General features: G+C 48.4%; 2 protein-coding genes and 1 long non-coding RNA gene across 7 annotated transcripts in view; 2 read left to right on the top strand and 1 right to left on the bottom strand.

The window, feature by feature from the left end:
- Positions 1–1,454: 1,454 nt before the first annotated feature.
- Positions 1,455–15,061, bottom strand: NDUFV3 (NADH:ubiquinone oxidoreductase subunit V3). 2 transcript variants are annotated; one of them, XM_037984857.2, is made up of 4 exons: positions 14,927–15,052; positions 11,784–11,904; positions 6,125–7,219; positions 1,455–1,695 (listed from the first exon to the last, which is right to left on the bottom strand). In XM_037984857.2, the coding sequence occupies exons 1-4, from the start codon at positions 14,972–14,974 to the stop codon at positions 1,538–1,540; spliced, it is 1,422 nt and encodes a 473-aa protein (XP_037840785.2). In that variant the 5' UTR covers positions 14,975–15,052; the 3' UTR covers positions 1,455–1,537. The 2 variants fall into 2 exon arrangements, with proteins under 2 accessions (XP_037840785.2, XP_037840786.2); XM_037984858.2 differs by lacking the exon at positions 6,125–7,219 and having other exon boundaries at positions 14,927–15,061.
- On the top strand, positions 3,361–6,299 carry LOC140710040 (uncharacterized). Its single transcript, XR_012090905.1, has 3 exons — positions 3,361–4,023; positions 4,931–5,047; positions 6,088–6,299. It is a non-coding gene; the product is annotated as an uncharacterized lncRNA (long non-coding RNA).
- Positions 15,062–20,069: 5,008 nt separating the features above from the next.
- Positions 20,070–24,924, top strand: part of WDR4 (WDR4 tRNA N7-guanosine methyltransferase non-catalytic subunit) — a 29,825-nt gene continuing 24,970 nt past the window's right edge. Inside the window, exons 1-3 of one of the 4 annotated variants that reach the window (XM_007969279.3) lie at positions 20,070–20,215; positions 22,546–22,611; positions 24,561–24,701. In XM_007969279.3, the coding sequence (XP_007967470.3) occupies positions 20,127–20,215; positions 22,546–22,611; positions 24,561–24,701 (296 nt within the window). In that variant the 5' untranslated portion in view covers positions 20,070–20,126. Of the gene's footprint in view, positions 20,616–22,545; positions 22,612–24,560; positions 24,702–24,924 lie in introns of all 4 variants that reach the window. The other 3 variants (XM_007969304.3, XM_007969312.3, XM_037984856.2) reach the window with 3 other exon arrangements.

Here is a 24,924-nt window from a genome sequence, read left to right as displayed (position 1 = left end):
TCAGAAACCCTCAATAGGTAAAATAGCTCAGCAAGTGCCTATGGCCAGCTAGGATCAACTTTGTTGTTGTACTGCACAAAACTTTACCTCTTCCTAATCTCACCAATGAAAATGTCCCCAAGTTTACACAAAATACCTAACAGAGGCAAACGAAACAATTCTCTTCCTTTTCTGACAGTAAAAGACTGCAATACGATTTGTTTGCAATGCAGCAGGTAAAATTAGTAACATTCCTTTTTTTTTTTTTTTTTTTGATGGAGTTTCGCTCCTGTTGCCCAGGCTGGAGTGCAATGGCGTGATCTCGGCTCACTGCAACCTCCGCCTCCCAGGCTTAAATGATTCTCCTGCCTCAGCCTCCCGAGTAGCTGGGATTACAGGTGCCCACTAGCATGCCTGGCTAATTTTTGTATTTTTAGTAGAGACGGGGTTTCACTGTGTTGGCCAGGCTGGTCTCAAACTCCTGACCTAAGGTGATCCACCCGCCTCGCCCTCCCAAACCGCTGGGATTACAGGCGTTATCCACCGCACCTGGCCAAAATTCCCGTTTCTAATAATCAAAAACCAGAACTGTAGGATTAGAAGTCACTATTACTGGCTGGGTGCAGTGGCTCATGCCTGTAATCCCAGCATTTTGGGAGGCCGAGGCAGGTGGATCATGAAGTCAGGGGTTCAAGACCAGCTTGGCCAAGATGGTGAAACCCTCTCTCTACTAAAAATACAAAAAAAAAATTAGCCGGGCAGGGTGGTGCAAGCCTGTAGTCCTAGCTACTTGGGAGGCTGAGGCAGGAGAATCGCTTGAACCCAGGAGGTGGAGGTTGCAGTAAGTCAAGATTGTGCCATTGCACTCCAGCCTGGGCGAGAGTAAGACTCTGTCTCAAAAAAAAAAAAAAAAGTCACTATTACATTATTGATACTCAGCTGATAATCAGTTTAATGCTAAATTGACTAGGCTCAGCACAGTAGAATCACACCACTATAAAGCGCTTAAAATTCTCTAATTATATGGATTTGTCCCGTGATCCATAACCTTAAAGAAAAAATTCCTTGCACACAGTAGATATTCCAAAATATATGTTGGATAATCAGCATTACTGTTGCTAATTCACCACTCACTGTAAAAAGCGTGAAAGTGGACGGGCACAGTGGCTCACGCCTGCAATCCCAGCACGTTGGGAGGCCGAGGTGGGCAGATCATCTGAGGTCAGGAGTTCGAGACCAGCCTGGCCAACATGGTGAAACCCTATCTCTACTAAAAATACAAAAATTAGCTGGGCCTGGTGGTGAGTACCTGTAGTCCCAGCTACTCAGGAGGCTAAGGTAGGAGAATCACTTGAACCCAGGAGGCGGAGGTTGCAGTGAGCCGAGATCGCACCACTGCACTCCGGCCTGGGTGACAGAGTGATACCCTGTCTCAAAAAAAAAAGTAAAAGTGAAACTGCTTATGCACACTGGGCTTTGTTACTCTTGAGTGGATTTTATTTTTGCACTCCAGGATGCACCGAAGACAGTGGAAGGTTCATCTTCACAGCGAGGGCCCTCAGTGTCGAGGTGACTCCCGGCCTGAGGAGGGCTGAGGCATCCTGAATTTGGAGAGATCGAGGTTTAGGTCTAAGAAGGTGTACGTGGTGTAGTCATGATGCTGGAGGTTCTTGTAGGTAGTGTTGTCAAATGGCTCAGCAGGCATTGGGGCCGGCTCTGTGGAGGAAACACGATGCCCATGAGACCAACACAAGGACAGCTCTTTATGAATGACTTGGCTCACACACAGGCCCTTATTATCTACCAAGCATTCTTCATCAACCCTATCTGTGAGGAACAAACTGTCTAATTAAAAAAGACTACAAAAGCCACAGTAAAGAAAAAGAAAGATATTACTTAGAAGTTTATTCTAAAACATACAGCCTTACCAATTTAAGAAATGGAATAGTTATTACAATGTGTGTCTTTTTTTTGAGATGGAGTCTTGCTCTGTCGCCCAGGCTGGAGGGCAATGGTGCGATCTCGGCTCACTGCAACCTCCACCTCCCGGGTTCAAGTGATTCTCCTGCCTCAGACTCCCCAGTGGCTGGGATTATAGGCGTCTGCCACCATGCCTGGCTAATTTTTGTATTTTCAGTAGAGATGGGGCTTCACCATGTTGGCCAGGGTGCTTTTGATCTTCTGATCTCAAGAGATCTGCCCGCCTTGGCCTCCCAAAGTGCTGGGATTACAGGCGTGAGCCACTGTGCCAGGTCATACAACATGTCTTAACGTCTTAGTTTGTATACTTCTAGGCTTCTCAAAAGTTTGAAAATGACTAGAACAATTATGGCAGGACTTTCAGGTAACTTAGAGATGCATGATAAAATCTACCTCTATTAGAAATCTGGGCTGGGCATGGTGGCTCATGCCCATAATCCCAGCACTTTGGGAGGCCGAGTTGGGAGGATTGCTTGAGCTCAGAATTTCTAGATCATTCTGGGCAAAATAGTGAGACTCTGTCTCTACAAATAATAAAAAAGCAGGGGCCAGGCGCAGTGGCTCGCACCTGTAATCCCAGCACTTTGAGAGGCCGAGGTGGGCAGATTGCTTGAAGCCAGGAGTTTGAGAGCATCCTGGCCAACAAGGTGAAACCCCGTCTCCACTAAAGTTACAAAAGTTAGCAAGTCCACGTGGTGGCACACGCCTGTAATCCCAGCTATGTCGGGAGGCTGAGGCACAAGAATTGTTTGAACCCAGGAGGCAGAGGTTGCAATGACCTGAGATTGCATCACTGCAGCCTGTGTGACAAAGTAAGACTGTCTCAAAAAAAAGAAAAAAAAAAATTTAGCAGGTCATGGTGATGCACCTGTAGTCTCCAGCTACTCAGAAGGCTGAGGTGGGAGGATCTCACTCTGTCACCCAGGCCGGAGTGCAGTGGTGCGATCTCGGCTCACTGCAACCTCCGCCTCCTGGGTTCAAGTGATTCTCCTACCTTAGCCTCCTGAGTAGCTGGGACTACAAGTGCTCACCACCAGGCCCAGCTGATTTTGAGACTGGGAGGTGGAGGTTGCAGTGAGCCGAGATCACATCACTACACTCCAGCCTGTGGGACAGAGCAAGACTCTGTGTCCAAAAAAAGAAAAAAATTGAAAAGTTTAAAGTAAAGGAGTCTTCTGAATCTCTGATACAAGAAAATTAGATAAATTCTAATAACAACACAGCATTTAAACATTTAGTAATTCTAAACTACAAGTTGGGGTCGAGGCAAAAGAAGTACTGGTTTCCTGCAGTAGGACATAAAATATAACATAATGGCAAAATCAAAACCAGCATGGGAACAAGGCTGACGTTTAGGTTAAGATTTGTACTGACTCAATTTCTGGAAATCAGGTCATTAGGTCTATCTTAACTTCCATTCATGCTCCACAAAAAAAAAAAAAAACGAAATACATGTATTTTCTCACTATTTCAATTAATATCAAAAGCTCTGATTTTCAGTTTTAAGTTATGTTAAACAAAAACGATGTCTTATTTAAAAAGCTGGCATCATTCCAATCTCCACAAGCTGAGTGTCTTTGGTGTGGTGTAGATACACCTTCAAAGCAGAACATATTATTTTAGTTACTATAGGAGGGTGATAACTGACCAAGATGTGGGTTATAAAACTCTGATCTAAAACCACGCTACCTGGAAGGCAAGTACTGGGGCACGGACTGCCTAGCGAGACTGTGGCCCCACACAGACACAGCTCTGCAAGGTGGGTTGTGCGCATGGGCACAGAAGATATTTAAGAAACAACACATCCATGAAATGTTAGAATTTTCTCTTCAGAAAGGTTTGCAATCTGAAAACTCTCAATTCTGTTTTTATCCTGCGAGTTGTGTTATTCGTCTCCATTTTAGAGCAGGAGGAGTGAAAGCAGCAGCATCAGGAAATGCAGTTCCTGAGGCCTGGGAAGTCTGACAAGCCCCGGCACTTGGCGTACTGATGAAAGAGCAGATGGAGAGGGGAGAAAACACATAAATCCCGCCGCACAACGAACCAGGAACAAGAAGGCGTCAGGTAAGGCACATAAGGCAAGGGGCGGCGGTAGAGGATGGAGAGCAGACACAGGACGGAGCCGCGCTTGTTCGGGACCATGCATTTTAGAGAAGTCTTCAAGAAGAGCCATGGATTCCAAAACGGAAGCTGGCCTTTTCATGTTTGCCACGACTCAGCTAAAGCACATTGCATTTTATCAAGTTTAGTGCTCAAGAAAATGGTAACATAGCCGGGCGCACTGGCTCACGCCTGTAATCCCAGCACTTTGGGAGGCAGAGGCGGGTGGATCACCTGAGGTCAGGAGCTCGAGACCAGCCTGACCAATATGGCAAAACGCTGTCTCTACTAAAAATACAAAAATTAGCCAGGCGTGGTGGCAGGCGCCTGTAGTGGCAGCTACTCAGGGGGCTGAGGCAGGAGAAACGCTGGTACCTGGGAGGTGAAGCCAGCAGTGAGCTGAGATCGTGTTGCTGTACTGCAGCCTGGGTGACACAGTGAGACTCCATCTCCAAAAAAAAAAAAAAAAAAAAAAGGAAATGGTAACATAATAGGAACAAATGCTGTTGCCCTTTAAAAGCCTTCATACGCTAGGCATGGTGGCTCATGCCTGTAATCCCAGCACTTTGAGAGGCCAAGGTGGGTGGATCACCTGGGGTCAGGAGTTTGAGACTAGCCTGGCCGACGTGGTGAAACCCCGAAAATACAAAAATTAGCCAGGGGTGGTGCCACACGCCTGTAATCCCAGCTACTCTGGAGGCGAGGCATGAGAATCGCTTGAACCCAGGAGGCGGAGGTTGCAGTGAGCCGAGATTGCGCCATTGTACTCCAGCCTAGACAACAAGAGCAAAACCCATGTCAAAAAAAAAAAAAAAAAAGCCCTTCATAAAATTTCTTCTAGAAGAGTAAAGCAGCCCATATGTGTTTTCAGTTAACCGGAGAAGGAAATGCTGTCCAGGGGAAAGGATGCGTATGCAGCGGCTGCCCTGTACAACACCCTGCTTTAATTCCTGAACTGTGAATCTGCCCTGTGCACAGGATGCTAAAAGTAATCATCTAATTTACCCGAAGACTCTCATGCCAAGTGACTAGCTACTACTCTTCACCTAAGCAAGTTAAACCGGAGGCTCCCCTTTTCACTTAGTGAGATGCCCCACAAGGTCATCAATGAACACTTAGACACCTTCAAAAGTCAGCGATGACAATGTTAAGCTGTCAGTTTTCAAAAATTATACCGGTTAAGAAATGGTCAAGAGTGCCAAGGACATACCCTTTAAGATGAAGGTTGGGGGCTGGGCGCGGTGGCTCATGCCTGTAATCCCAGCCCTTTGGGAGGCCAAGGCAGGTGGATCACGAGGTCAGGAGACCAAGACCATCCTGGCCAACATGGTGAAACCCTGTCTCTACTAAACATACAAAAATTAGCTGGGCGTGGTGGTGGGTGCCTATAATCCCAGCTACTCGGGAGGCTGAGGCAGGAGAATGGCTTGAACCCAGGAGGTGGAGGTTGCAGTGAGCCAAGATCTCACCACTGCACTCCAGCCTGGTGACAGTGTAAGACTCTGTCTCAAAAAAAAAAAAAAAAAAAAAAAAAAAGGTGAAGGTTAAGCAGGGTACAGATGCTCATGCCTGTAATCCCAGCACTTTGGGAGGCCGAGGTGGGTGGATTCCTTGAGGTCAGGAGTTCGAGACCAGCCTGGCTACTATGGTGAAACCCCGTCTCTACTAAAAACACAAAAAAATTAGCCAGGTGTGGTGACCTGCACCTGTAATCTCAGCTACTTGGGAAGCTGAGGCAGGGGAATTGCTTGAACCAGGGAGGTGGAGGTTGCAGTGAGCAGAGGTCGCGCCTCTGCACTCCAGCCTGGGCAACAGAGCAAGACTCCATCTTAAAAAAAATAAAAAGAAAGTTAAATATTATATTTTAGGGATTCTGAATATAAGGATGTGGATTGTCCATAATTAAGACATACTTTTCTGCCTGGCTGAGACAGCATTACAGGCCATGTTTCTAGTACAGAATTTGATTGACTGTAACACTGCTCTACAAGCATACGTAAACTAGTTCTTTTGCCTCACTACCCTAAGGGACAGGGTGCACTTGGGAGCGCGAGTCAAGATATACCCTGTGTGCCGCCTCGGTCATCCCCTGGCGCGGCCGCGTCTTCCATGGCCTCGCCCTCGGCCTCAAGCTTCGATGCTGCTGTCTTTTCATGGAAACCGTGGTTATGCTCAACAGGAGCTGTCTCCAAATTGCTTGGTGGTATCTGATCTTCCACAGTTGCCTCTCCAGCCTTCAGGTGTCCTTCTATTCCCTGTGTCCCTGAGGTTTCCTTTCTGGGCAGGGGACGGGCCGCCTTGCGCTGGGGCTCTCGCACGGGTTTTTCCAGATGCCCCTCTGCTGCCCCAGGAGGAGTGGCTGGCAGCTGCCCCCCTGCTGTGGCCTCTTCTGCCAGCACAGTAGGCGCTGGGCTGCCCTTCGGTGGTGCAGACGACCCTGATTTTGTGTGGACCAGTAACGGTCCTTTAACTTCGAATGGCTTTTGGCTTTCTTTATCTATTTCATTTAATCTAAATGTTTCCTGCAGTTGTTTTTCCTTTAAACTTTGCTTCAAAAACTCTTCATCTGCTTGAGATCTGGGCACTGTGGTTTTTGGTCTCGCGTCTTCCCTGCCTTCTGATGGCTTAGCAGGGGGCCCTTTCTTCTTTGGCTGGTGGGGCTTCTCTGGACCAGTGATGTCCGCATGCGGCTTCTGCAGCAAGGTTTTCTCTTTTGCTGATACTGTAACTCGGGGGGCTCTGCTTTCAGAGGAACGAGAGGCCTCTGGTTTTCGAAGCCCCCCTCTGCCTTTGCTCACCACTCGAGGAGTGACCTCTGAAACGTCAGCCTCGTCATCAGATTCAGAATCAGAGGAGCTGGATGAGGATGAAGACGAAGGCGACGTCACTTTCCGACCCACCCGATGAGCTTCTGAGTCGGAGCCCTGTTTTCTGAATGGAGACACAACTTTCTGTGGAAACTCTATCAAAGTCTTTCTTGACATAAATTTCGGAACCCCTTCATCTGTGAACAGCACGCTGCCACTGGGACTGGGACTAGCTACCATCCCGCCCTTATTCGCAGCTGGTGGGTAAGAACCGGGTGAAGATAAGTTTTTAGACAATTCAGCTGCTGTCTGGGTGGCTAGGAGCTTGCCCCTCTCCTTTGGTTCCACTACATCTAGGAAATGGCATAAAGAGGAATATCATTTAACAAAACAACTTAAAACTCAGTCAAAATCACAGACATTTCATGACGCATTACTTGTCACTGATGGTATCTTCAATACACTCATCCTAAGACAGGTCCCATAGAAACCCACCAAGCAACCAACTGAGGATGGAAAATGTTCAGAAAATCATCTGCTTTGACAAGCTTTTTTCCTTGACATTATTCCCTAAACAGCACAACAACTATTTACATAGTATTTACATCGTATTAGGTATTATAAGTAATCTAGAGACGATTTAAAGTATACAGGAGGATGTACTTAGATGATATGCAAATACTGCATCACTGTATATCAGCGACTTGAGCATATGCAAACTTTGGAATCCTGGTGGGAGGGGTGGCCTAGAACCCATTCCCCGCAGATACTGAAGGACGACTGTATAATAAAACACAAAACTACAGACCTAAGACTAGCTGCGTAGGCCTATCTCACAGCCTAAGACGGGGACTTTCAGAGACTGTTTCTCTTCTCTGAGAGACCATAACAAACTATGTAACATAAAGGTCTACAAATACTGTACTGGTAATTAGTGAAGGCAGGAGTTCGCCTTGTTGCTTCCCTATCACCTCTCAATATAGAACTCAAATTTCCTGAATCTCTTTTTTGCTGTGTTGAAAAGTGAGGGCACGGCCTTCAAGTTTTTAGGGATCCCCCTATCATAAGTAAAAAGGGTTAGGGTGTGAGACATGGATTAGCAACCTTAAAATACTTCCGTATCTTGTCAAAAGGTCACAAAACTAACTTTGGAAACAAGGCACATTCAGAAACAGAGGTGCATTTAAACATTACATTAGAGAATAAAGTTACTCAAATTTTATATGGTAATGAAAACTTCTACAGATGTTTCACTATAAAAAGGTTTTTTTTACTTATTTATTTCGAAATGGAATTTTTCTCTTGTTGCCCAGGCTGGAGTGCAATGGTGTGATCTCAAGTCACCACAACCTCTGCCTGCCGGGTTCAAGCAGTTCTCCTACCTCAGCCTCCTGAGCAGCTGGAATAACAGGCATGTGCCACCACACCCAGCTAATTTTGTATTTTTAGTAGAGATAGGGTTTCTCCATGTTGGTCAGGCTGGTCTCAAACTTCCGACCTCAGGTGATCTGGCTGCCTTGGCCTCCCAAAGTGCTGAGATTACAGGCGTGAGCCACCGTGCCTAGCATTTTATTTTTAAATAAACACATGAGAATCGAGAATTTTCAGAAGGAAGACAGCACAGTGATTAAAATATAAACTGCACTGCCAGAATGCCTGGGTTCAAATCCAGGCTTCTCCGCTGACACCTGTGTGGACACCGCATGACTCGGGCAGCTCAGTCCGGCACCTCGACTTCCTTGTCTGTGACATGGGGATAACAGTAGCATCTACTCCCTGGGTTGCTGAGGACTGGGGAAGATGGAAAAAGTGCTCAGAACAGTGCCTGGCACTGCTTGTTATAATTGGACATATACTTCGTTTTCTTTTTGTTTCTTTCTTGAGATGGAGTCTAGCTCAGTCACCCAGGCTGGAGTGCAGGGGTGCAATCTCGGCTCAGTGAAACCTCCGCCTCCTGGGCTCAAGTTATCTTCCTGCCTCAGCCTCCCGAGTAGCTGGTACTACAGTTGTGTGCCACCATGCCTGGGTAATTTTTTTTTGTTTTTTGAGATGGAGTTTCACTCTTTTTGCCCAGGCTAGAGTGCAGTGGCGTAATCTTGGCTCACTGCAACCTTAGGTTCAAGCGATTCTCCTGCCTCAGTCTCCTGAGTAGCTGGGATTACAGTCATGCACCACCATGCCAGGCTAAATTTTTTGTGTATTTTTAGTAGATACGGGCTTTCACAATATTGGTCAGACTGGTCTCGAACTTCTGACCTCAGGTGATCCACTCCCCTCAGCCTCCCAAAGTGCTGGGATTACAGGTGTGAGCCACTGTGCCTGGCTGGATACATTAAATTTCTATTTCCAGGTATTCCTCACTTTCAAAACTGAAACAAGGACTTCAAATGGATAATTAACTTTGGCTTCTGGACATACTCTTCAAAAAGCAACACAGAAATTACTCAGTCAACAATTTATTACTGACTGTTGCAAAATTAGGCCTGGTTACTGGATTCAAGGAAAGCAGCAAGCTGGAGAGCCCGGCGGTTCCCCAAGGTGCACCTCCAAGAACACCCAGCCCCTGACATCTGTGCCGGCAGCCTTCATTAGGGAGAACGCATGTGCTGGGGAAAGCTGGACACCTCTGATGAAATAAGGCACAGCATGTCCCATCGCCCCAGGGTCTTGTCCCGTGGCAGACACTCTGACTAGAGATTTGATTCCAACGATAAGAGCTTTGGGTGCTCTCACTTGCATGTAGGAAACTTCCATTAGAGCTTCCAAAGCCACTTCTGGCTGAGAAAGGTTTGATCTGGCAACGTGCCATGGAGGGTGAAAAGTTCCTCTGTATCTTACACTTACCAACTACCAACACTTCAGGGGAAAATATGGGCCTGCACGTGTCCATTTACAAGGATTATTTATTTTTCTTTGTACAGGGATTTTTTGTTTGTTTTGAGATGGAGTCTCGCTGCGACGCCCAGGCTGGAATGTAATGGCACAATCTCAGCTCATTGCAGCCTCCACCTCCTGGGTTCAAGCGATTCTCCTGCCTCAGCCTCCTGAGCGGCTGGGATTACAGGTGCCCGCCAGCACGCCCAGCTAATTTTTGTATTTTTAGTAGAGACGGGGTTTCACCTCATTGGCCAGGCTGTTCTCGAACTCTTGTCCTCAAGTGATCAGCCTGCATCGGCCTGCAAAAGTGCTGGGATTACACGCGTTAGCCACCACGCCCGGACTCAGTATTTATTTTTGTCGAGACAGGGTCTTACTCTGTCACCCAGGATGGAGTGCAGTGGTGCAATCATAATTCACGGCAACTTCGACCTCCTGGGCTCACATGATCCTCTCGCTTTAGCCTCCTGAGTAACTAGGACCACAGGTGCACGCTACCATACCCAGATACTTTTTAAAATTTTTTCTAGAGATGGGGTCTCACTATGTTGCTCAGGCTGGTCTCAAACTCCTGAACTCAACTGATCCTCCCGCCTCAACTTCCCAAAGTTCTGGGATTACAGGCATGAACCCCCATGCCCAGCCTGTGCAGGAATTCTTTTAAAAATTATGAGATACATGGCCCGGTACAGTGGCTCATGCCTGTAATCCCAGCAAATTTGGGAGGTCGAGGCAGGAGGATCACCTGAGGTCGGGAGTTCAAAACCAGCCTGGCCAACACGCAGAAACTCTGTCTCTACTAAAAAATACAAAAAATTAGGCGTGGTGGCGCACGCCTATAATCCCAGCTACTTGGGAGGCTGAGGCAGGAGAATAGATTGAACCAGGGAGGAGGAGGTTGTGGTGAGCCAAGATTGAGCCACTGCACTCCAGCCTGGGCAAAAAGAGCGAAACTCTGTCTCAAAAAAAAAAAAAAAAAAAAAAAAGGTTACGAGATACAGCTGTTCTGTGTATTGATGAGCTTAGTTCTGAAAACTCTCCTCCCACCTCAAAGCTATCCCACCGCAGCCAGTCTCACAACCACCCAGCGAGGCTGGCATGCTCATCCTCCTTAAGCACAAAGGAACCAAGGCTCAGAGGCCTGCAGGGCCCGTCAAGGCCAGAGGCAGGAACTCCATGAGAGCCCAAGGCCCACTCCCAGGTCAGCGTTCCCCTCCCCAAACCACACCCCAGATGGCCACAGAATGAAGCATTCCGTTTCCACTCACACACACACGCATGTATCTACAAAGGGGGCTCTTTGGCTCTGCCATGATATTTTAAAATCCATTTAATCCAAATTCATAAGTCTATGATGTAGGATTGCAGACACAGACTAAAATTCACCAAAGGAGAGGATAATGTTAGTAATGAAATTCAACTAATTGTTCATCAGTAAACATTTAGAGAAATGTCAAAAACATGCCAGGTAGGCTGGGCACAGTGGCTCATGCCCGTAATCCGAATACTATGGGAGTTTGAGGTGGGGAGATTGCTTGAGCCCAGGAATTCAAGACCAGTCTAGGCAATATAGTGAGACTTCGTCTCTATGGAAAATTACAATATTAGCCAGGGTATGATGGCGTGCACCTATAGTCCTAGCTACTCCAGAGGCTGAGATGGGAGGATCACTTGAGCTTGGAAGGTCGAGGCTACAGTGAGCTATGATTGTGCCACAGTACTCCAGCCTGGGTGACAAAGCAAGTGTCTGTTTCAAAAAATAACAACAACAACAAAACAGGCCAGGGATACGCCAGGCGTGGTGGTATGTGCCTGTAGTCTCAGCTACTCAGGAGGCTGAGGTGGGAGGATTGCTTGAGCTCAGGAGTTTAAGGCTGTAGTGAGTTATAACTGTGCCACTGCACTCCAGCCTGGGAGAGACAGCCAGAGCCCCTCTCTTAAACTATGTAGCTAGTAAAATTCATTGTTGTGCTTGGAAGGCTGACTAATGTATTTTCTTTTTGCATTCTCTTTCCCTTATGACTACCATCAAAATCTTACTTTTTGGTGGACTCTGCTTCTTGGGATTCTGTGGCTGACCCTTTTCATTCTTCCCTGATTCCGCAGACAAAGAAACCGTAGAAGCAAGTCCTCGAAACACCTGGGCTTCCTGGAGTACAGCCTGACAAAAGAATGAACGAATATGGATGTTTAGAGTTATGCCATGATAATAGCTAGTACTATATACAAATACTTTTTTTTTTTTTTTTTTTTTTTTCGAGTCCGGGTCTCCCTCAGTTGCCCAAGCTGGAGTACAGTGGCACAATCAGTCATGGCTCACTACAGCCTCCAACTCCGGGGTCCAAGCGATTCCCTGACACAGCTAGGACTACAGGCACACACCACCACGCCTGGCTAATATTTTTTATTTTTTTAGAGACGAGATTTGGCTATGTTGTCCAGGTTGGTCTTAAACTCCTGGCGTCCTCAAACTCCTGACCTCAACTGATCCTGAAGCCCCAGCCTCCCGAAGTGCTAGGATTGGCCAGGTGCGGGGGCTCACATCTATAATCCCAGGACTTTGGGAGGGTGAGGTGGGCAGATCACTTGAGGTCAGAAGCTCCGAGACCAGCCTGGCCAACCCCGTCTCTACTAAAAATACAAAAAAAATTAGCCGGGCATGGTAGTGTGTGCCTGTAGTTCCAGGTACTCCAGAGGCTAAGGCAGGGGAATTGTTTAGACTCAGGAGGTGGAGGTTGCAGTGAGCTGAGATCACGCCATTGCACTCCAGCCTGGACAACAGGGTGAGACTGTCTCAGAAAAAAAAAAAACATCCAAAGTGCTGGGATTGTATGCATGTAGGTACTGTGCATATGAATATTATATATCACCACTACGTATAAGTGCAAAATATTCACATGGTATACTTCTAATGGTTATTACAGTTTTCATAGTGTATGTATATCACGGACATTTTGTAAAATACAAAAAGGCTGCAAGAAGAAAACACCTGAGTTCAAGGACAATCACTACTAACATTTGGTTTAATAAAGATTATTTATTAACTTACAAAATACTATGTTCCTTTTTATTTTATTTATTTAGTTTTTTGGAGACAGGGTCTCACTCTGTCTCCTAGGCTGGAGTGCAGTGGCGCAATCTCGGCTCACTACAACCTTCGCCTCCTGGGTTCCAGTGATTCTCGTGACTTAGCCTCCCAAGTAGCTGGGATTACAGGTGTGCACCGCCGCGCCTGGCTAATGTTTTTGTATTTTTTTTTGTTTTTTGAGATGGAGTCTCACTCTGTCACTCAGGCTGGAATGCAGTGGGGTGCAATCTCAGCTCATTACAACCTCTGCCTCCTGGGTTCAAGCGATTCTCCTGCCTCAGCCACCCAAGTAGCTAGGATTACAGGCATGTGCCACCATGCCCAGCCAAGTTTTTGTATTTAGTAGAGACAGGGTTTCACCATGTTGATCAGGCTGGTCTCGAACTCCTGGCCTCAGGTGATCCACCCACCTTGGCCTCTCAAAGTGCTGGGATAACAGGTGTGAGCCACTGCGCCCGGCTCTTTTTGTATTTTTAGTAGAAATGGGGCTTTACCATGTTGGCCAGGCTGGTCTCGAACGCCTGACCTCAAATGATCCGCCTGTCTTAGCCTCCCAAAGTGCTGGGATTACAGGTGTGAGCCACCCACCAGGCCCTATGTTTCTTTCTGCAAAATGTTTTCTTATCCTTAGAAAATAGAGTAGAAGAAATATTATCTGGCCATTAAAATGATGTAGGTATACAATAACTGCTTCAAAAATGTCTACAATATAAGTATTTACATCTTACATTATGCCAACTCACTCAGCATATATTCACTAAGGCCTACTAAGTGCTAGACAGTACAATGTTCTAGATGCTGGATACAGAACAGAGGTGCCTGTATGTGCGCATATAAACATGAAACATTTATGTTCATGATTGTAAGCATGAGTACATGTGCTTTTGTGAACATATAAAAGCTGATAGAAATCGTTAGGAACTAGATGCTTGAAGGAGTAATAGTGGACTGTCAATGGATTTCCCTATCTGTACTTTTAAATTATTCTGTAGGCTGAGGCACGAAAGTCGCTTAATCCGGGGAGGTGGAGGTTGCAGGGAGTTGAGATGGTGCCATTGCACTCCAGCCTGGGCCTGGGCGAGAGAGTGAGGCTCTGTCTCAAAAAAAAAAAAATAAATAAATAAATAAAAATATATATATACACACACACACACACACACGACCACCCCCCTCCACATATATACATATTCTGCAGGGAATAGTTACTGTTTTTGTAATAACAACCATTTTTAAATTTGTAAGATACCAAAGTGGCCTTAGTCTTATTTTATTTATTTATTTATTCTGTTCCCCAGGCTGGAGTGCAGTGGTATGATCTCGGCTCACTGCAACCTCCGCGTCCTGGGTTCATGGGATTCTCCCACCTCAGCCTCCCAAGTAGCTGGGATTACAGGAATGCACCACCACGCCAGGCTAATTTTTCGTATTTTTTAGAGACGGGGTTTCGACATGTTGGCCAGGCTGGTCTCGAACTCCTGAACTCAAGCGATCCGCCTGGCTCGGCCTTCCAAAGTACTGGGATTACTGGCAGAATCCCAAAGTGCCCGCGCCCAGCCTTGGCCTTAGCTTTCTATTTGCAGAAAAGAAAGCCCTTCTCCTTTCCACAGGTCGGGTCATGTCAGCTGGCTTCTCAACGGCTGTCAGTAAGTTACCGGGTTAACCAGGTCCCTGAAAGTTCCCTCATTTCCTCTCTTGGCTAAATGGAGAAGTCACTGTCCGTCAAAGAAGCCGTGCGGGAGGCCACACTGCGGCTGACCCCAGCGGCGCGGCAGCATCACCTGGGAAGGTCCGCCCGTCTGCCGCCCAGGCATGCAGCCCCCAGGAGCGCCCGTCGGCACGGGGCACGCCAGCCTCGGCCTGCGTCTCGGGCAGCGGCGGCGGCTGACGGGCTTGGGGGAACCTCGGGACGTTCGCCGGCCACACCCGGCCTGGCCCCCGGCTGTCAGTCCTGGGCCCAGGGAGCGGGGTCAGCGGCCCAACCAGGACGGATGAAGGTCGCGGACAGGCCCGGGCCTGACCAGCACCGCGCCCCCTCACCCCATCCCCTACGTGGGCTCTGGGCCGCGAAGTCAGCCCAGGGAGGCTCCTCCTTTACCTTCAGGGACCCGGCTCGTCCTTGCCGCAGCAAACACCGGGCAGCCATGGCGGTGACAGGGGCGCACCAGGAAGGGCCGCGGCAGCTGCGCGGGCACCCGCGCCTGAACACCCGCCCCTTGGGCCGAGTGAGCCAATCACAGGCCAGCTGGGGGCGGAGCAGAGGCCGTGGGCCTGCGCGCGCATCCCCAGTAGGGCTACGTGCCGCCCTTGGGGCCACGCCCTGGACCAGAGCCACCAATCACAGGGAGCAGCGTGAAGGGCCAGTCCCCGGCAGGTGCCGAGCCCTGTGCCCGGCGGGCGCCCGGGCGCTGTGGCGGGGGCGCGGCAGAGACCTGTAGGGGCTGCTGGGTACCTCTCCCAGGCGTCTGCGCTGGGCCGGCCTGAATGTACACCCGACCGCTTCGCACTTCTTTGCCCTTGTCCTCGCAACCTTAAATCTGCGACCTTCCCCAGGGGCACAGTTCCTACTTGATTGATAGTTCTGTGCTTTGAGAGGTTTTAAAGCTCCTCAGCTCGCGACCTCAGCGCCCGCACCACGCGCCCAGCTCCCTCACCCTCTGTCGGCAACGCGGCCACCACTGCACACCGCCCCTCCTGCACGGCCCCTGCCAACGCTAATACCAGAGTTAGGCCGACTGGAAATGGAAGCTTTGTTTCACCTAAGTGTTTATGACTTTCAGAGCAAAGAATTTGCCCCCAACGTTAGTCTTAATTGTGGGGTTGGTGTAATTAGTTATTAGCTTCCTTCTCTGCCTCTTGAGTTCTGTGCCTTCCCCCGCGTGCCCAGCGCCCATTCGTATTTCATCGGAGATGGACGTGCCCACACCTTCAGCTTCCACAGGGGAAGAGGCCCTGCCACAGTCATTTAAATGGATTGTGTAGGGATTCCTGACTCACAGCTAGCGATTCATTGAGGTGGCAAGATAAACTGGCAGAATGAGGTACCCTCAAGCCCTTATCAAAGAGGAGTCTGGAAGCAAGTAATTGCAAGGGCACCTGCCACCATCCACCCTGGGAGGCAAAGAGATCTTACGATAATCTTAGATCTTAGGATAATCATGAGAAGGGAATCCTTTGTCTCTAAAGGGAAAAGAAAAAAAAAATACCAACAGATTTTTTTTTTGGTTTAAATATATATATTTTTTAAGACGGAGTCTCGCTCTGTCGCCCAGGCTGGAGTACAGTGGCGCAATCTTGGCTCACTGCAAGCTCCGCCTCCTGGGTTCGTGCCTAGCCTCCCGAGTAGCTGGGACTACAGGTGCCTGCCACCACGCCCGGCTAATTTTTTGTAATTTTTAGTAGAGATGGGGTTTCACCATGTTAGCCAGGATGGTCTCGAACTCCTGACCTCAAATGATCGCCCGCCTCGGCCTCCCAAAGTGCTGGGGTTACAGGCGTGAGCCACTACACCTGGCCAGATTTTTTTTTTTCTTCACCACCAGGCTAATTCTGTTGTGTCCAGGGAAAAGGTCACGTTTGCCTTTGTGAGGTGTGCTTAATTCACAGGTTAGTAACACATTTGGGGATCCTGATCTGGAATTGGACGATCCACATCACCCTCCTTCATGGACCTGGAGTCCCCCACTTCCACACCACCACCAGTGGGCACATGCAGCCAGATGTTGACATCTTGCTGGAGTTGCAACACTCAAGAAGAAACAAAAAGAAAAGACCTCCTCCAGCGTGGTCCCCGGCCAGGTTGGTAAGGGTGGGGTACATATGGTTGAGGGGGCATGAACCATCTTGATGATTTTTTTTTTTTCTTAGACGGAGTCTCACTGTGTTGCCCAGGCTAGAGTGCAGTGGCGCAGGGACAATCTCGGCTCTCTGCAACCTCCGCCTCCCGGGTTCAAGTGATTCTCTTGCCTCAGCCTCCCCAGTAGCTGGGATTACAGGGGCTGCCACCATGCCCATCTAATTTTTGTATTTTTAGTAAAGACAGGGTCTCACCATGTTGGCCAGGCTGGTTTATAACTCTTGACCTCAAGTGATCTTCCTACCTTGGCCTCCCAAAGTGCTGGGATTATAGGCGTGAGCCACCGTGCCTGGCCTTTTTGCCCATTTTTCCATTGTGCTAATGGAAGGATTCTCAGGTTCCTAATACCTTTTACTCAGGACAGGACGGGAAATACACAACAATCCATAACTTTTTTTTCCCCACTTTTCTGAGATGGAGTTTCACTCTTGTTGCCCAGGCTGGAGTGCAATGGGTGATCTTGGCTCACTGTAACCTCTGCCTCCCGGGTTCTAGTGATTCTCCTGCCTTGGCCTCCCAAGTAGCTGGGATTACAGGTGTGTGCCACCAAGCCCAGCTAATTTTTGTATTTTTAGTAGAGATGGGGTTTTGCCGTGTTGGCCAGGCTGGTCTCAAACTCCTGACCTCAGATGATCCACTTGCCTTGGCCTCCCAAAGTGTTGGGATTACAGGTGTGAGCCACCGCACCTGGCCAATCCATAAATTTCTTAATTGAAAAAGAAAGCCCATACTCACTCTAGGCTAATGTAATCGATGAATTATAAAAATGGCCATAGTTGGGCCAGGTGCAGTGGCTCATGCCTGTAATCTCAACACTTTGGGAGATGAGGCAGGCAAATCACCTGAGGTCAGGAGTTTGAGACCAGCCTGACTAACATGGAGAAACCCCGTCTCTACTAAAAATATAAAATTAGCTGGGCGTGGTGGCGTATGCCTGTAATTCCAGTTACTTGGGAGGCCAATGCAGGAAAATCGCTTGAACCCGGGAGGTGGAGGTTTTGGTGAGCGGAGATCATGCCATTGCACTCCAGCCTGGGCAACAAAAGCGAAACTCCGTCTCAAAAAAAAAAAAACCCAAAAAACCCCTATAGTTTTCATGAGCTTGTTGATCTATATCTAGGACTACAAGGAAGATATGCATGCTACAGACATTTGTATCTAGCAGTGGGTGCTACTGTAACATGTGGCATTAGCTTTGGACTAGATGCCTGGAAAAGCAGTGGGGAAATTGGTAGTGAACACTGGAACAATGGTGAGAAAAACTACGGGAGGTGGACAAATGGTGGACTCTGTATCATGGTGAAGGATTTGTAAAATTGTGTCCCTTCAGTAAGATGGGCAGAGAAAAAGGCAACCACTGAACTCTGGAACTTGAAAAAGATCATCTCAGTATAGTGTTGAGATTAACCTGTTTTTCTTTTGCTTGACTATGTTGAGACACTTATAGAAAAGAGTGTGGTTAAAAACAAACAAACAAACAAGTTGGCTAGCAGAATTTAGAACACACATTGGGTTGGAGCTGGGGAAAGTATTATTAGACTATAGTTGGTAACAAGTTCTCAAAGTAAGTCATGACCTGGGCCAAAGACCAAATTCAGAGTGGTGCTAGTAAAATATGGCCTTAAGAATAATGCTGAAGTCAAGGTGATCTCAATGATTTAAATGTTAACTAGTATACCCTTTCAGCAATATACAAATATTTATTAAAAATCTTAGAGCGAGGCTTGTTTCAAGACTAGTGGGAGTGTTGGCCAGGCGCGGTGGCTCACACCTGTAATCCCAGCACTTTGGGAGGCCGAGGCAGGCGGATCACAAGGTCAGGAGATCCAGACCATCCTGGCTAACACGGTGAAACCCCATCTCTACTAAAAAATACAAAAAATTAGCCAGGGGTGGTGGCGGGTGCCTGTAGTCCCAGCTACTAGGGAGGCTGAGGCAGGAGCATGGCATGAACCCGGGAGGCGGAGCTTGCAGTGAGCCAAGATCGCACCACTGCACTCCAGCCTGGGAGAGAAAGCGAGACTCTGTCTCAAAAAAAAAAAAAAAAAAAAAAAAAAGACTAGTGAGAGTGGCTTCTGGGGCATGGAGAGCACCTGAATCAGATTCTTGAGAAGCCCACAAAGTTTTTAAGGGACTCGCAGTGAACAAAGCACCACCAGCTGCCAAAATGTGGACAGAACAGTTAGAGTGAAAAAAGATCTGTGGGCCCACAATTTGCTAATGACAGGAAGTAGGTTGAGAAAGTGTCTCAAAGGGCACATTCTTCAAAATGGCCAAGAAAGTGCTGGAAAAGGAGGGACACCCAAGATGGCAGAGGCAAGAGTTGTGCAGAGATACAGCTTGGGGAGACACTCCCAGGAAGCAGAACTCGGGCCTGGTTAAGGAGGACTTCTTATTCTTGTAGGGCCTGAAAACATCTTCCAATAGGATTTGAGAATTGCTCTGGACCAGTGATTGCTCTGTCTCCTCCTCTTCTCATTTTCACATGCAAGTATTTATTGTGGTTATCTGGTCCTGGTTCACCATCATATGTTGGGTGCATGGGACAGAAAATTCATCTTCTTAGTTTGTAAGTCTCTGAATCAAAAGCTGCTGCACTGGACAAGCCAATCTAAGACAGACCATGAGATCCTAGATTTTGTGCCTGATGCTGGGATTGTAAGAGGCTTTTGGGGATTAGTTTCTGGAAACTAATCATAGTTTGGGTTGAAAATATCACTCCAATTTGGAGATTTTAAGGCATCTTTGGCTTTTCTAACTGCAAAGATTAAGTAGGCTTACCTTTAGCGACCTCAGACTTAACGCCACCCGAGACACTCACACCCATGACCACATTTTGGACTTTTTTTTTTTTTTTGGGAGAGAGGGTCTCGCTCTGTCGCCCCGGCTGGAGTGCAGTGGGGCAATCTTGACTCACTGCAACCTCCACCTCCCGGGTTCAGGCAATTCTTCTGTCTCAGCCTCCCAAGTAGCTGGGGCTACAGTCGCACGCCACCACGCCCAGCAAATTTTTGTATTTTTAGTAGAAACGGGGTTTCACCATATTGGTCAGGCTAGTCTCGAACTGCTGACTTCATGTGAGCCACGCATCAAGTAGCTATCAGGTCTCTCCAGTTACTGCGGAAAAAGATCCAGAACCAGCCCTACCCCGTCTAGAGGAAAGGATGAACATTAGGCAAGCACTTGGAATCGTGCGAAGTGCACGCCATTAGATCACCTTGGTGAGTGAACCGCCAAGCCCGAAACACCGAAGGCCACGCATCCCAACCGGGAGGATGGTCACAGCGCCTACCGCGCATGCTCAAGGCACGCTCGCCTGGAGCATGCGCAGTAGGTGAGGGATACGTCATCTATCGGCGTCTGCGCCTGGCGTCACCGACCGGTGCCGACAGGAAGAGGCTCTGGGGGGGCACATGTGTATGGCGGCGAGGCGGGCGGGTACATGGCGGGCTCTGTGGGACTGGCGTTGTGCGGGCAGACGCTGGTGGTGCGGGGCGGCAGCCGATTCCTGGCCACCTCCACAGCAAGCAGGTGAGGGGGCCTTGGTCTTGGAACAGGGAGCCCAGGCTGCGGGCGCGCGTCGGGTCCTGGCGACCCCGCTTCTCCCGCACCGCTTGGTCGCACCTGCTCTGGAGTGACCCCGGGGAACCCCGCTCCGGCCTGCGAGCCCTCCGCCGCAGTCTCCGCCTGACCGCGTGTCTGCCCCTGGAGGGTGCGTTTTCGGCGCTCCCTCCCCGGCCGCCGGCGCGCTCCCTGTCCTAGATGGCCGGTCTGCGGTGTTCTTGCCCGGTTAGCGCTGGGTCACTTCCGGTCTCCGCGGCGCCGGCTGGGACCGGGTGGGCAGAGCACGTGGGGCGTTGCTGACTAGTCAGCAAGGCCCGGCCGAACACGCTCTGGAGAACTGGGAAGAAGTGGGTCTCGGGTCTCCCTGGTGAGAAGGGAGGGGCTCATGGCGAGCTCACTGACCTCCGAGCGCGCTCCCTCTCCTTGCAGGGGTTGCCTGTTCCCTCTTCCCGGCCTGCACCCACTCAGCCGGCCTTAATTGCTCCTTAGGGCTCCAGGTCATCTCCGACACTTACTTACTCGACCCAAGGGTGCACGTAGAGCTCGCAGCGCGCACCTCCTAGTGGCCCTTCACACGGCTTGGGTTTTGCTTTCCGTAATTTTATTCTCCTTCGTTAGCGTATCGCCAGTGCTAGGACGACGCCGGGGATTTTTAGATTAGTTAATGTTTGTTGATGGAATAGTCTTAACTCAGGACTCTGGGAGCAATTAGTAGTGCTGTCAGTTTCAGCCCCTCGTTTTCTTTCCCAGGTTATTTGTGATTTCATACTTGAAACGGACGACGTGTCTGTCACATGTACTGTATATTCTTCGTTTGGTTTCAGAAAGCCAATTCGATGTTAAATTAGGTCTCACAAAAATTGTACTCAGAAGCTTGTCACGTATCCCAGATGATTTTGTTTTAGACTCCCGGTCTAATACCTGCCAGAGTGAACTGTGGATGTATTAGACATGATCTGCTTACCTTCAGTCTATGTATTTTGAGAAAATTCTGGTGGTTGGTGGAGTTTCTGACTTGGAAGACAAGTCTGCGGTTCCATATGGAAAGTTTTTTGGTGCACTCACTTTAAAGGCTATAAATATGTACAGGATACGTGCCGGGGGGGTGGGATGGGGTAAACCGAAGAAAGTTTAGCGTTTAGGTTCGGTGTGGAAGATGGGTGATTCTTATGTTGTTACGTGCTTGGGGTCATGGGAACATTTTCAGGTAGGTGAGATGTGTTTCTGAATAGGTAATGGCTCTTTGAAATTTGTATACAGAATCCCACTGAAAACTCAGCAGTATCAGGACATGATTTCTTATAACCATGCCACATAGATTTTCTGGTGCCTGAGAGAATAGCATGGTAATTCCTGTTGAGTATTTATCCCTCATTTGTTTTACTGAGCTTTTTTTTTTCCCACAGAACTATGCAGGTGGTGTATGACATATTCCAATAAGAGATTAAGCAAATAAAGTTTGTTAACTGTTCCCTGAAATACTGTATCTAGACAGTTTTCTTGTCAAGGATAAGACTTTTAATGAGTATGCAAATATTTTTTGTTCCACAGAGAAAAAAGAAAATCAACATTTTTTTGTTTTGTTTTATTTTAATAAAGTGCTCCTTTACAAATCATTGTTAGGCAGGCCGAGCATGGTGGCTCACGCCTGTAATCCCAGCACTTTGGGAGGCCGAGGCAGGTGGATCACCTGAGGTCAGGAGATCGAGACCAGCCTGACCAACATGGAGAAACCCATCTCTACTAAAAACACAAAATTAGCCGGGTGTGGTGGTGCATGCCTGTAATCCCAGCTACTTGGTAGGCTGAGACTGGAGGATGGCTTGAACCTGGGAGGCCAAGGTTGCAGTGAGCCAGGATTGCACCATTGCACTCCAGCCTGGACAACAAGAGCGAAACTCCGTCTCAAAAAATAAAAATAAAAATCACTGTTAGGCTGGGCGCAATGGTTCTACCTATAATCCCAGCACTTTGGGAGGCTGAGGTGGGCGGATCACCTGAGGTCAGGAGTTTGAGACCAGCCTGGCCAACATGGCGAAACCCTGTCTCTACTAAAAATACGAAATTAGCCGGGCATGGTGGCACATGCCTGTAATCTCAGCTACTCGGGAAGCTGAGACAGAATCGCTTGAACCCAGGAGGCAGAGGTTGTGGTGAGCTGAGATCGTGCCATTGCACTCCAGCCTAGGCAATGGGAGTGAAACTCCGTCTCAAAAAAAAAAGAAAAAAATATTAAAAAAGTGTTATTTCTGTCTAATGGTAACTCCTTTTAAAATCATTCTGTTATTTCTCTTTAGTGATGATGACAGCCTCTTCATTTATGACTGCAGTGCTGCGGAAAAGAAGTCACAAGAAAATAAAGGGTGAGATGTGGGGAAGCTTTTCAGGGCCTGATTTAATGGTTCGATAATGGGACCAGAGGGTCTAAGAAGCAATTGTTGTCTTACTTGCTGAATTCTTAGCTTCTGTCACACAGTGGTGCGGGTAAGCACCACCTCAGCAGAGACATGTAAAAGTAACTTTCAAATTAGGCATTAAGAGTACATTGTTGGCTGGGCGTGGTGGTTTATGTCTGTAATCCCAGCACTTTGGGAGGCCAAGGCGGGTGAATCACCTGAGGTCAGAAGTTCCAGACCATCCTGGCCAACATGGCGAAACCCTGTCTCTACTAAAAATAAATTAGCTGGACGTAGTGGCAGGCACCTGTAATCCCATCTACTTGGGAGGCTGAGGCACAAGAATCTCTTGAACCTGGGAGGTGGAGGTTACAGTGAGCCAAGATCGCGCCATTGCACTCCAGCTTGGGGGATAGAGCAAGACTCCGTCTCCAACAACAACAACAACAACAACAAAAAGAGTACAGTGTTAATGCCAGGTGTGGCACTCATGCCTATAATCTCAGCACTGTGGGAGGCCAAGGTGGGAGGATCACTGAGGTCAGAAGTTCGAAGCCAGCCTGTCCAATGTGGTGAAATGCCATCTCAACTAAAAATAAAAAGATTAGCCAGGCCTGGTGTCAGGTGCCTGTAGTTCCAGCTACTGAGGAGGAGACTGAGGCGGGAGAATCACTTGAACCTGGGAGACAGAGGTTGCAGTCAGCCGAGATCATGCCACTGCACTCCAACCTTGGTGACACAATGAGACTCTATCTCAAAGAAAAACAAAAAAAAAACACAGTGTTAGGACTTTTCTAAATACTTTTAGTTTCTGTCAGTAATCACATATCTTTTTTTTTTTTTTTTTTTTGAGACGGAGTCTTGCTCTGTTGCCCAGGCTGGAGTGCAGTGGCCGGGTGTCAGCTCACTGCAATCTCCGCCTCCCAGGTCCACACCATTCTCCTGCCTTAGCCTCCCGAGTAGCTGGGACTACAGGCGCCCGCCACCTCGCCCGGCTAGTTTTTTGTATTTTTTTGGTAGAGACGGGGTTTCACCGTGTTAGCCAGGCTGGTCTCGATCTCCTGACCTCGTGATCTGCTGGTCTCGGCCTCCCAAAGTGCTGGGATTACAGGCTTGAGCCACCGCGCCTGGCCTTTTTTTTTTTTTTTTTTAAAGACAGAGTCTTGCTGTGTTGCCCAGGCTGGAGTGCAGTGGCGCAATCTCAGCTCACTGCAAGCTCTGCCTCCTGGGTTCACGCCATTCTCCTGCTTCAGCCTCTGAAGTAGCTGGGACTACAAGCACCTGCCACCACACCTGGCTAATTTTTTTTGTATTTTTAGTAGAGACGGGGTTTCACTGTGTTAGCCAGGATGGTCTCCCATCTCCTGCCCTCGTGATCCACCACCCTCGGTCTCCCAAAGTGCTGGGATTACAGGTGTGAGGCACTGCGTCCAGGCTGCCTAATTTTTGTAGTTTTTTGTAGAGACGTGGTTTGGCCATGTTGCCCAGGCTGGGCTTGAGCCCCTGAGCTCAAGCGATCCTCTCGCCTTGTCCTCCCATAGTGCTGAGATTATAGGTGTGAGCTACCACACCGGGCCTGTTACTAGTATTTTTAATGTGAGTTTATCCCTGCCTCTAGCCTTGGGTTAGTCCTTGCCCGTGAGGAAGAGGGCCATGTGTCTTTGAGAGTTCTCCCAGCTTAGCTCTCTGGGTTCTGGCATGTATGCTGGGAGATTTTCTGTTTAGTTAGGCTTCATGCTGATAAAATTAGAGCTGTTTGGAACTTCCCCATGTCCCTTTAGTATGTCTGTAATTTGGCTACATGAACCCCTTAACAGTTTCTACCTCCTCCCGTGTTAGAAATTACCATGCTGGCCATGGGGGAATGCATTCTTATTTCCTTAGGTGAAGCTTCACTGTCTTCCTCTCTTCCTCAGGGAGGACGCGCCCTTGGACCAGGGGAGCGGTGTGATTCTGGCGTCCACCTTCTCCAAGTCTGGCAGCTATTTTGCTTTAACCGATGACAGTAAGCGTCTGATTCTTTTCCGTACAAAACCATGGCAATGTCTGAGTGTCAGGTATGAGATGCTAACGCTGGATTATTAAGCTGTCGAATGCACACCTTGTCCTTGCATGCCTGTAGCAATAGTGACCATAACATGGTGATAAGTGATTGACATGGAGCTGCAGTTCGGTGCCAGGCACCGCTCAGTGCCGTATGTGTGTTGGCTGATCTGATCCTCACAGCAGCTCTGGGAGGGTGCAGGGGTGCTGTTCTGTTCCCCGTTGGGTGGTGAAGAG

This window comes from Chlorocebus sabaeus, chromosome 2 (assembly GCF_047675955.1).
Source record: "Chlorocebus sabaeus isolate Y175 chromosome 2, mChlSab1.0.hap1, whole genome shotgun sequence".
Taxonomy (NCBI): Eukaryota; Metazoa; Chordata; class Mammalia; order Primates; family Cercopithecidae; genus Chlorocebus; species Chlorocebus sabaeus.
Note: the sequence above shows the minus strand (reverse complement) of the source record. Positions and strands in the feature narration are given on the sequence as shown.

Excerpts from the sequence above, each read along its gene's own strand:
- NDUFV3 (XM_037984857.2), bottom strand. The coding sequence starts at position 14,974 with ATGGCTGCCCGGTGTTTGCTGCGGCAAGGACGAGCCGGGTCCCTGAAG. Across the intron at positions 11,905-14,926 it reads GACGAGCCGGGTCCCTGAAG|GCTGTACTCCAGGAAGCCCA; the intron begins GTAAAGGAGGAG and ends TTCTTTTGTCAG. Across the intron at positions 1,696-6,124 it reads TGACCGAGGCGGCACACAGG|AGCCGGCCCCAATGCCTGCT; the intron begins GTATATCTTGAC and ends TTTCCTCCACAG.